Source organism: Stegastes partitus, unplaced genomic scaffold (genome assembly GCF_000690725.1).
Source record: "Stegastes partitus isolate 25-593 unplaced genomic scaffold, Stegastes_partitus-1.0.2 Scaffold1013, whole genome shotgun sequence".
NCBI lineage: Eukaryota > Metazoa > Chordata > Actinopteri > Pomacentridae > Stegastes > Stegastes partitus.
In genome coordinates, this window is record NW_007578744.1 from 219524 (window position 1) to 232047 (window position 12524).

The 12524-nt window shown below is 39.1% G+C and overlaps 1 protein-coding gene across 1 annotated transcript in view; it reads right to left on the reverse strand.

Moving 5' to 3' along the window:
• Window positions 1–5008: 5008 nt before the first annotated feature.
• olfml2a (olfactomedin-like 2A) overlaps window positions 5009–12524 on the reverse strand; it is a 26171-nt gene continuing 18655 nt past the window's right edge. Inside the window, exons 6-8 of the mRNA XM_008294996.1 lie at window positions 11063–11359; window positions 10710–10895; window positions 5009–7958 (exon numbers count right to left, since the gene is read on the reverse strand). Of these exons, the coding sequence (XP_008293218.1) occupies window positions 7354–7958; window positions 10710–10895; window positions 11063–11359 (1088 nt within the window). The 3' untranslated portion in view covers window positions 5009–7353. The remainder of the gene's footprint in view (window positions 7959–10709; window positions 10896–11062; window positions 11360–12524) is intronic.

Below are 12524 nucleotides of genomic sequence, written 5' to 3' on the forward strand. Positions count from 1 at the left end.
ATAGATAGATAGATAGATAGATAGATAGATAGATAGATAGATAGATAGATAGCTTTCTTTATATTCTTTTGTTTCCCAAAATAAGCATTAAAAGGAGTTGCCAGTATAAATGTGGTCTGGAAGTAATTTGTACATTCTTTTTTAAAGGGACTTTTTTCGTCAGGGCCTGGCTTGTAAAAGAGTCCTCACTCTTGTTCCCCTTCCTATAGAGCCCTGGAAGAGCGACATGATGTGTTTCCTTTAAATCCGATTTATTTACTCTGAGCACTATGTGTGTTTATTTAGCACAGTAACTGAGACACCCATAAAGACAACATTTAGACTTGTGGAGAACCTAGAGTTTAAGATGGGAAATGTAAGGTGAAACTTGTTTGGAGGAAGATGGGTCATTGCTGGAGCAGAACAAAAACAAAAAAGTAATAACAGAACAGATGTGGGGATATCAAAACGACCACAATCCAATGCATGGATGCCGACTGGGAAAATGGGTAATATATGTATAAATATTGTGGAAGAAGAAGAAAAATATGGAGTGATGTAGTGCAAAGTCAACACACTTAAATGTATATACCTAGAATAACAGGGTGGCTCTGAGGATGACAATGTCCTTTTACAATGAAATGGAATACAAATGCAATTACAGGTGTTTCAGAGGAGACATCCTGGAATCTTTGCTTAACCTCAAGATTCAACCAATTTAGTGAAATGTATCAACATTTACTGAATAGATTATGACAGAATTTTGTACATTCCTGTTCCTCTAAGGAAGAACTGTAGTGACTTTGGTGGCGTCTTAACATTTCATCTAGCACCATCACATTTTATTCTGGACCGCTTTGGTTCAAACTGAAATATATTAACTGTTGGACAGATTACCATGACATTTTGTGCATCCACTGAGTGGTCCCCTGAGAATGAATCATAATGTTTTTGGTGATCTCCTGACTTTTGCTCTTGCATCACCATGAGGTTGACATTTGTGGTTCTGTGAAAAATTCTCAGTATTTGGGTTCAGACATACTTGTTTTCCCACAGGATTGATGGTAACAGCTTTGATCTCTTGACTTTTCATTTACAAACACACCTTGTACATTCCATCCTTTGGTTTATGACCAAAACAACACTGACTAGTGCAAAACAACACTAAATGGTATATCCATCCCAACTGTAATCTGAACATAAACTGGCATACTAAGATGGTAGATATAGTCATGTAGTCATCATTATACTTGCTAAACATCAGCATGTTAGCATTTATACTCATAGTCAAGACATTTCTCACCTTCTAAGGCTTGAAATCTGCAAGGCCTCTGCAGGTTTCAGGCAAGAAGATGGTAACAGTAGGTCTTTCAGGTCCTGGAAGTTGTGAGTTGGAGCTGCCATGCATTGGACATGTTCCAGCAAAAGCCACAACACCCCAAAAGGTAGTCAGTGGTTTTACCCCTCTTCAGAAAACCCCCACCCCCCACAAGGCTTTGGCTGTGAGATGCTGACTTAGTGATCTGGCCTAAACAACTTGTCCCTTGTAAAAGTCATTTATGTCATGCCCTCAGCTTCTGCCTCCAATTCTCCACTGCCAGCCTCTCTGCCTGGTAGGAGTGCAGACAGGTGTGCTGCAGCCTGAGCAGAGCTTCACCAGCGAAAGTTCATCAGGATTGTTTATCATGCCTCCAGTGCTCTACTGTGTCCTCTCCACTATGAAACAACGTAGCCCTTACACATGCAATCTGTCATGTTTTCAGCCATTCTCTGTTCTTTTCCCGTTTCATTAGTGGTGAGTGTGTTTTGGCTTATTGGAGAAACCAAATGAAAATTCACAGAAAAATCTTAACTCTTCAGCTTGATCATTAGCATGTAACCTGATGTGATCTGAAATTTGATGAAGACTTCAAAGATATTTCCAAAAACAAGTTAAAGCTGAACTTCACAGTCAACTAATTATTACTATTTATGAAATATGAGTACAAACTACTTTTGGTAAACAACAAAGCAAAAAGCCAAGTCAACAAAATGACTGCAGTGGGAACAAGGCTTTGGCAGCACACAGACTCTGGTTATAGCCTGCTTCATACTGATAACAATGAGCATTTGCCTTGCTTCATATTTTTTCAGTTTGCTTTCCCAATCATGTATGTATTACTATGAAACAGTATTCACTCAGATGCAGCACAGCTCTGTTGGTCCTGATTGTTGACACATATATTTTCCTGTCACTATAGTGAACAGATGTGTCTCCCTTCATTGCCAAAACATTTAATAGATATCTTTTATATCTTTTATCTATTTTGGAAAGGAGTCTTAGATACCATGTGTTGTTTTATTTAAGACTTTTTATATTTGCCAGACTACCTGTTATCTAGTCATTAAATCTGAAAGACTCTATTGTATTCACATCAAAATGCAGCATGTCAAGAGTTTAACACTTTATTAAGTTGACTTATTGATGTATTTGGAAGAATATTTCACCTTCATAAATAATCTTTGTTGAGATTTATTTAAGCCCTGCAGTGTTTTGCCTCGATCATATGCCAAAATCTGTGGGTGTTTTGGGGCATCTCTCTCCGCGCCTCTGCTGCAAAATGTTGATGTGAGGTCCTGACACAACCACTCCTCCATAATTTCCAAAGGCCTCCATTGTATCTAATACAATGGTCGTCTTTGGAGTACTCCTCAGTTACTAGCATAAACCTCAGGAAAACCCCCTCTGCAAAGAACATGGGACATTATTGAATGTGTGCCAGCTCCCACAGACAAGCTCAGAGAAAAGCACTGCATAATTGGACTGTTATTGAGTATTCAACCCTCAGGCCTTATTTTACACATGAGATTTCATGAAGCTTAGGGGACTGATCAAGCATACGTTCCGATGCAGCTTTGAAAAGGATGGTGCTGCATTTTCACTGTCCTTGTTCGGCTCGTACATCCGGCTCAGCCAAAGCTTTTTCTTAGCTGACTGCGGCTAGAAGTAACCCAGAGAGTCTTAATTAAAGTCACATTGAAGTTCTCTACATTCTCCTCAGCACAATACTTGAGCTGTCAGGAGCCTCATTTCTGTTTACACATACTTCTTTGTGGACATCAATGTGTTTGCAACATGTTACTAAGAAGAGCTCAAAACTTAAACCTTTCTGCGTCCTGCTACAAGATCTATGTTTCAACCTTGTCACTTTGCAGTGATCTACACTTTTTTTGAAAGTTCATAATTTTTAATCAATCTGGTAAAAGCATATGTGACTGATGATTAGCAGCAGATCAGAAATCTGTGCCATATCAATCACCATGTCATTTCTTGACTTGTGCTTCAGTTCTCAGAATGATTCTAGCAGAGTCTTTCAGAAGGGTCAACACTTTGCAATGTAGAAGAAAGTCTCAAACCTGAGTGAAGTCCTGAGTTGGGACCAAACACTTAACCTCAAGAAACAAAGTCTTATTTTGTTTGTTTGTTTTGAGTCCTGAACAAGTCTCTATGTGCCCTTCTCCAAGTTTAATGACAGTTTAACATCATCTTCTGAATCTTTCCTCACTGTGGACTCATTTGTCATGGCAATATAAAGTCCTGCACTTCTGTGGAAGCAGCACAAACATGGCTAGAAGTAGATGATTTAAAATAATGTTTGGAGGAAAATTTTAATCAATTTGTACAACAATTTTCCAAGTCTCCCCAGGTGTTATCAATACTGGATTTATTTATTTATTTTAAATAGTTTAGTGCTCTGACAAATTGTCTAATTTTGCTCATTTTTCAAAAAAGAAAGAAAGAAAGCAAGCCAGCAAGCTGTGCTTTAAACCTACAGTTGTGATTTGGGCTTTAGAGGATTAAATTGAGAAAGATTTTATTCAGTTATAGAAATAATGAAAGCTTTAAAAAAAAAAGAGACTTTTTTAAAACTTTCAAATACTCTTAAGGACAGTCAAAACAAAATGATGTTTGTTTGGGGTTTTTTTTTTGCATTTCATCAAATGTGAATTTAATTTTGAATCTGTTATTAAACACACCAGACAAAGATTACCTCAGCATTACACCCTAAAGATTAAACTTCAGCATTCAGGTATGTTCTTGGCAGGATGTGTAGGCTTTTTCTATAGGTTTACCATGAGACTAGCACACTGAGGTCCTGATGAATTGTTGCAGTTCTGGGTGTATATCTGAGAATGTTGGCAAAAGAGGGAGAAGACCTCAGTTTAGCAAAGGCCTTTGAGGGGGTCTTGGACAACAACCTCTTCCTACATTAACCTGACTTCTTCTTGAACACCAATAATACATGGCTCCAGAAGGCTTTACATACTGGGTTCTGTCATGATACGTGGTGAGGATATGATGTGATAAACAGAAGGCCCTGCTAATATGAACGGGACCAAGTCAAGTTGTGATTTAGCCACAGGAGAGCTTTTGTGTTAGCTATGTGGCACTGGGACTGAAGCAGCATAGGTCATGTGAATTGTCATTTTCCATCAGCACAGCAAGCATGGACATCATTGTTTAATTACAACATGCCAACATTTTGTGACAGAGTTCATGATTGGACTCACCATCAGTGCTGCGTTCATAAAATCTATGATTTTGCATTAAACTCAATATTTTACTTCATTATGTGAGTGTAAATAAAAACACTGCACAGATATCTTCTTTAAATAGATTTGGGGAGTTGATTTTGTCAAATGAAGACCACATGCACGGAACTACCACACCCGCCATTGAACTTTTGGTTTATTTCTGTCTCCCTACAGAATTACAAGACTTGGAGCTGAAGCTGGAGATTTTCAAATCCCCAGCCAAATGCAGGCAGCCATGTACTTATTACCATGACCTGGGGCTGCTCCTTGTGTATTTTTGGACTGATATCAAGCAGTGCATGGCAACCTTTACCCCAGAGCTGAACACAGTTGTTTTCCAGAAATCCGAAGTTCTGAGTCACCGGTCATCATCCCTTCAACATTAGGTGGGCAAGGGAAGTCGTACAACCCCAGAGTATATACCAGGTCACTGTGGAGTGATTTACGAGGCTGAGACTTTTATAATGGAAATTTTATTTCATAGCACAGGCACACGCACAACTGGTTTCAAGTGCTGTGTTACATTTCATAAACATTGTTTCTGTGTAAGACAAGCAAATTACTTTATTGCAATTGACATTGCCCTTATTGTTTAAACTCAAAAAATTCTCTTGATTCCGGAATGAGCAAACTATTGTGGTTAGAAATCATAAATGGCGAACGAGTCCAAAACAACACTATGCAGTTCTGTAAGAATTACCTCTTGAGACTTAAAGCTTACAATTCCCAAAACAAAAAAAAACTGCCATTCATTGTCAAAGCTAAACACATTAGTGATTTTATGGAAGGTGGTAATGTTAATGGTGCAGTGCACCTTTGGTATTTGCTTTAATGGACACATTTGTTTGTTTCCATTGAGGTGAACATGTTCAAATACAATAACTTCAATAAATGTAGTGGTTATGCAAATGGTACTACAAATGACAAAAGCTTCATACTTTTATACAAAAACTGAAAAAGATGCATGAAAAAGTATTATATTGTCAATTCAATTTATGTTAATATAAAAAATCTTAAGCTTAGAAACTTGTGTACATTGTTTTTTGGAGGTCATATTATATTCAACACATCCCGCAAAACAACATCAATGGTAAAGATACAGGAAGCATCATGAGGCCGGAATAATAATCAAAGCAAATTCATGATCAAAGTGCTTGGTGATAGGATGGAGTAGATGGGCAAGTGAAACAACAGTTAATAGTTTTGCAACATTTCTCAGATGTAGAAGCCTATGTTCTCGAGGCAGAAATAACCTCATTGGTTGAGTTAAATACTAAGAGACAGAGCCAAATAACACTTTAGACAAAAGTAGTGACATCTAAGACTCTAGGTCTGATGATGATTGTTAATTCTAGGCATAATTGGTTACTATGTTAAGTTAGCTACTTAGGTCTTAGCTGACCTTGAAAGGTAACACCAAATGGCTTATAAAAATCTGACTGCATTAAATCAACTGAGAAAAAGATAGCACTGCATTCAGGCAGATCACCAAAGTAGCACTTGCACTAGCATCATTTGGTCAAACTCAGAGAGGACAAAAAGCACCAGTTTTTCTGCCCTCTCAATGTTGAGTAGCAGTCATCTCCTCTCAAACATTGCCATCAACAGCATACATTCACCATACGGGGTCACACGACAAACCTCCATTGCTCTGTTTCCTACATGCACATATAACTCTGATACGCCCAATAGTTACTACATATTGCTGTTGGTTTGGCCCACTCTGAGTAAGCATCGCAAGTTTTTGGATCATACACTGAAATGGTAACAGAAAGGTTGAAAGGGCTGATTATGGGGCCTTTCCTTAAAACGTTGGCATCACCCTAACCTGAGTTCCTCAATTGGAAAGATACCTAGTGTGACTACCCGTTTTCCTGACTGCTGAATGACTGTAACAGCTAACTGTTAGCCAGCCATGAACATGCCGTAGCAAGAGTCACAATCATGGTCAAAATAAATTAACTGTGTTGAGTTTGCAAACTTTATTCAAGAGATGTGTTTTTACCATTGCCTCTTGTCTTATAACCATGTAAAACAATACCTGTGATTTTGCAGCAGTTTATATTGTGACATAGGAAAGTTAAATAACAGTGGATGGTTAAAGTTAAAACGGCTTTCTTCATTTTTGACTCTCTTGTGCTTTTCTTTTTGTGTGTGCAAAAAGTTCAGCCAAGCCAATAGATATTAACTTTAAGTACATTAAGAGTGGATAATACGGTCAGTACAGTTAATGAAAGAGGAAAAATTATTTGCCTCCATCTTTCCATCTATACATCTTTTAAAAACTGAGTTTAACAGAGTTTGTTTGGGAAAGTGTCTGCTTGATTGATGTAAGTCTATTTCACTCAGAAACTACCAAAATAACATTTAGTGATAAATCCAAAATGCAAACTTCAAGAAAATGTTGCAACAAAAAGTTGATGTAAAAAAAATCTGTCTGTCTGCTAGTTGGCCAGCCTGCTGACATTTCATTACTGAACATAAAGATATTGCAAATGCGTTCTTGATGAACGTTAACTCAACCTGTGAGATTATTTCCACTGTTCCCTGTCCATTCGATTGACATATTGTACAGTCATAACCCATTACATGTTTGAGGCATGTATGTTTCGTACACCGTGAGGTTCGGTGTTTGGATAGCAAGCATTGATGGTGAAAGGCTGGTGTAGGTTCATCCTTTGTCCTGTTGAGTCCAATGTGGCTGCTTCTTGGCTGTCAAATACTGAGAATCTTCTTTCTACTTAGGTACCACACTGGCAGGCCAACTGTGAGCTTTTCTATAGCACATATTATATGTGCTCACTCGTCAACAAAGTTTATTCGATATGTGAGCTGGTGGCCATTGTCCCAGGCATACAAAAGCTTTTCCTTGGGGTTGTAGTCAATCTGGGTGGTGAATGAGTACTCATTGGTGAAGGGCAGGCGTGGGATGGCTTCAGTGTCGGTGTGGGTGTCATAAGCATAGCTAACTTCACCTTCCTTCTGGTTGTACACGTTGACAGCATACAAGACACCACAGATGATGAAGCAGTTTCCGTAAGAGTTCCTCTTGAGACCTGTTCTGTAGGTTGTTTCTTTTTTCAATGACAGGTCTCCAGGATCCAGTCTACTAATGACAATCAACTCTTGCTGGTTGTAGTCATAGTCCATGGAAGGGTAAATCACCCACAAGCCACTTTCGTCCACTGCAAAGTCAATGTCCGAGTGGCCCCTCCACTTCCAGGGGGTGGTGTCCTCGTAAACCACATCATGCAACAGTGTCCAGGCTGCCACGTAGCGCATCCTCAGATCGTACTTTATGATGTTCTTGGTAAAAGCCCTGTTATAGTAGAAAGCTCCATTGTACACCACATGACCTGTGCCAATCCAGTTGTAAGGCAGTTTGAAAAGGTTGCTCCACCGACCTAGGATAAACAAGAATACTATGTTAGCTTTTGAAAATTAGTACAAACCATGGGTGTACAGTTAGTCCCCATTGGTCAATAAACACATTTTGTTTCAAAAATCACAGCACTGTTTTACCTCTGATGCAATCTGCCTCCACCAAAGCCATAACTAGCAATGTAAAAGTATACTTATTCAGTATTCCCAGTGATAGCTCCAGTATGAATCCAAGAAAAGTCTGACTGTATTTAGACCTATTTAGTATTACTTCCCGTTAAACCACAGCTCCAGTCAGACTCCCTCTTTATGGATTTAAGACCTTAAGTAACTGCAAAGACTGTTGAATGATAAAAGACAATTCAAGATTTGAATTTGTTATGATTTGTTTGACATAACACCTTGTCCAGTCTATTCTACAATCCATGATTAGATCACTTCTTGACTGTGAAGTGATCTGACCAGGACTGACACCTTGAAATAAAAAAACTACTTCTCAAACTGTCAACTCAAGACTTCACTCAAAAATTGTGACAAAGACGTGAACTGACTAATGCAATTAACCCTATAATCTCACTGAAGTGTCTCTTTGATTCACACCATGTATTTGGCTTCACTTCATTAGCCAATTCCCTATCGGGAATGTGAATATATTTTGTATCAGTTTGCCTCAACCAATTCGTCACAAAGCTATTTCTGTCAATGCAGCAGTTAGATTAGTGGTTTCTAAAAGCACTTCTGTACATGTTTTGTGCACCAATCCAAGAACTATATTACTGGAACTGTTATTTATGGTACTGTTTTTGGACGTCCTTGACTTGACTTGCCGAGATAGACAATGAGATAATCCTCAACAGGCACTATGTGGTAAATATAGCTCATGATGACATTATTTTAAAACAGATAAAAAATGTGTACAGTCCACATTCTGCCTTGCAATAAGTAGGATATTATATAGCGAGCAGGTCAATATTGCAAAGTAAAGTAAACCCCTGCAGGATGTTTTAGACAAAAGAGACACATTATAAGTTGGATACATGGAGTTGTTTGTGCTAAGCTGATATTATTCCCTTCATAGAGCCAATGACATTGTTTTTACAATGTCAGACTGTATACACACTGGCTTCACGTGACAGTGACACAGTTTGTTTAGGAGTTCACTCCTGAAAAAACACACTCTGTACTATCGGTGTCATTTTATAATCACATCCTATCTGCTATCCTAACCATCCAACCTCAGGAAGTCTGATTTAGATAATGATGATAACTAAAGACCAGTGAAGGACAAAAACAATGTGCAGTAGAACTCCCCCATGCACAAACCAGCCCTATTCCTAAGGCCAACCCACACTCTTAATCCCTCTCTGCTGTGCCTAGTTCAAAGGAAAGGCCAAAGCATATGTCAGGAAACAGCAGGCATCACTGCCACTCACCAAGATACCTAGTCATCCGCACACATCTGTGAGCTCTCCGCATTGCAGGAATCCTCACATGTAAGTGCATTTAGAAAGCCCATTGTCCAAACACATCTAAATCAACAAACCAAGTCCTACATGGGGAGATCATCTTAACTCTCTTAGAGAGTGTAATCCAATTCCTCCGTTGATCTGGATGTGGAGCGAGTGGATTTTCCCACCCACTGGAGCCATGAAACAACCAAGACCTGCATTCCACAGAACTCATCAATCTCACAGAGCTCATTGGCTTATCAGCATGAATAGATGTCACCAATGTTATTAGAGAAAACACACAGTGATAACAGAGTTAGACCAATGTGTTGGGACGATAATGTCATTTTAAGTTAGATGATGTAAAAGGTGTGGTGAAGATGCTCTATGTGGTCTTTTGTGAACACTGACATAAAGCTGGCCTTACAAGCCACCCACCCAAAAGAGTAGCTCTTAGAGTAAGAGCGTCTCTTAGTGTAGTGTAGAGCATAACTATAGTGACTATGTATAAAGCCTTCAAAACACTCAGCAAAGTAGGGAGACACTACATGAGAATTAATTGACTGACTGACTGACTGATTGATTGATTGATTGATTGATTGATTGATTGATTGATTGATTGATTGATTGATTGATTGATTGATTGATACACTTGCATTTTTTCTTACTAGTTCATGATGCTGGCTGTAAAGTTGATAGTGAGGACTATTGAGAACCTAGAGCTCTTTATCCTTCCCCCTCACCCAGCCATTGCTTAAAGGGCTGCAGCCTTGTTGTGTTTAATTTTTGTTGCATTTAATTTGGTAGATTTGCAGTTTAGAATTTTTTAGAATTGAACCAAAATGTCAGTCTCACTGACTCATTGTGATAAGGTCATTATTCACTCTCAAATTTACAGTTTTGATCATGCAGAAGAAAAAATACCTTTTTTCCCCCCTAGTCTCACATGGTCTGAAGATGGAAACGAGGAGAACTAATATTTTTCTAAATTTGTGTCTCTTATCCGTAGAGCCCAAGATTTATTTTGGCCATATAGTAGTGGACCTTCCAGTGATTGAATTTTAGGGGTTTTGCCTGTAGGGCTTAACAAGATAAATCTAGTTATTCTGTAACCACAGTGAATGCTAAGGTCTGGGTCTGAAAATATTAGACTGTAAGTTTTCAGTCAGTTCTTGTGTCAATGTGTAAAGTTGTAATGAATGTAATGTAAAGACCAGCTGAGACTTTAACACAGCTTAAATACAGCAATACCCTCGCACAAATAGTACTGTTTCTAATGAGGAAATGGTGTATAGTATTTTTGAGGAGACCCAAATTAAAGCACACCTTGTTTGAAGTTGTCCAGGTTGCGGAATTCTACAAGGTTGTTGCCATAGTAATAGTTAGTGACATAGATCTTGGAGTCCTTTGCCAGGGGATCCTTCATCCAGGCTCCCTCATTGCGACCATAGCTATGCTGCTTCTCTGGCTGCTCAATTGATGCGAGAGTTCCCTCACAGTTGAGGATCTTCCCTGGAAGTGAGAAGCAGAAAAATCAAAATCTACAACTGCAAAAGAATGACTTGCAAATAACATGGGCTGATTGTACACTCACACGTCTTAGCTAGATGCTTGTCTGCACTGAAGTCACAACCTGCAACAAAATACTAGTTTACACACGGTGGGTGTTCAGTACATACCTGCTCTGTGGAGGGAGGGGCGACTGTTGTTGTTGGAGTTGTCCAGCACTAGTACAACTGTTGGAGCTGGTCTTTCAGATGCTGGTCTACTTTGGGTTGTGACAGTAGTAGGTGTAGTAGTGGTGGTTGTTGTGGTTGTAGTGGTGGTGCTTGCTGTAGTTGTAGTAGTGGGAGCTGCAGTGGTTTCGATGGGTTCAGCCACAGTGGCCTCCACGGTTTCCAAGGACACTTCCGCCCCTCCATCCTCAGACTGGTTTTCCTTGACGTGGTGGACTGTGTACATTTTGGCAGAATTGTCTGGGAGGGAGGAGTGAAAGTGTGGAGTCAGGACATGAAACCAGCAGAAATCTGTAACTTGAACTAGTTTTCACTAAAAACACATCAGACAGACAAACAAGGTCACTTAGCTTCACTGTCTGGTGAGAGAGGAAAGTAACGCTATTAGTTATTTATAGCTAGTAAACAAACATCTTCTTGTTCTTGTTAGTCACAGTTACTTTAGGGTGGAATGATGCAGTTGTGACTTGGGACACTGTCTCCAAGCTGTCTTTCAACTTTCATTTAAAAGTGGTTTTAAACTTTTCAATCAGTCTATAGTCCACACAGCATGTGGCTCCTTAGCAAAGGAAGGCATTTTATAGTCTGCTGTGTTCCAGACGTTGACATTAGTAATGCAGCACACACAGAATATCAACTTCCTCCTTTTTTCAACTATCAACTTCTTTCTCCTCTTTCCTTCTTAACTCAGCTTGTTCAGCTACCGAACAGCTTGTTTCTTTGTGGAATATACTGGGCAACATTTTGCTTTACAAAAAGGGTACTACAAGCTTTCAGTAGAGTATTATGGTCAGACAGTCAAACAGCCAGTGCTATTTTTGTCAATCAAAAATTATGACCATAAATAGTTACTGACCTACTTAAAAAAGGCCTGCCTAAAACTATAACCTAAATTATCAGGCACCTCAAAGAACATTTAATCCCCCACCTCTCCGTGTGATTTGATTTAACCCATAAATAGTCATCTCTGTGAATCAATGTTTCTTTTTTTTTTTTTTAACAATTCCATGAAAAAATGTATTTTCCTCCTTCCTGTCTTAAAATGGCTTTGTTATAACTCTACAATGTCTCTCCACTCGTCCCTCGCCATTCATTGCAGCTCGAGTACACCAGCTCACCTACAACTGTGTTCAGACTCAAAATTACAATTTTAAAAAATGTATAGCACAAAAGGAGAATGTGTTACTGTTAAATGATGGAATGCAATTATCTGCAGAATCCAACACATCCATCCATTATCTATACACCGCTTAATCCTCACTAGGGTTGCGGGGGGGCTGGAGCCTATCCCAGCTGACTCAGGGCGAAGGCAGGGGACACCCTGGACAGATCGCCAGTCAATCACAGGGCTACACTTAGAGACAGACAACCAAGCACACTCACATTCACACCTACGGACAATTTA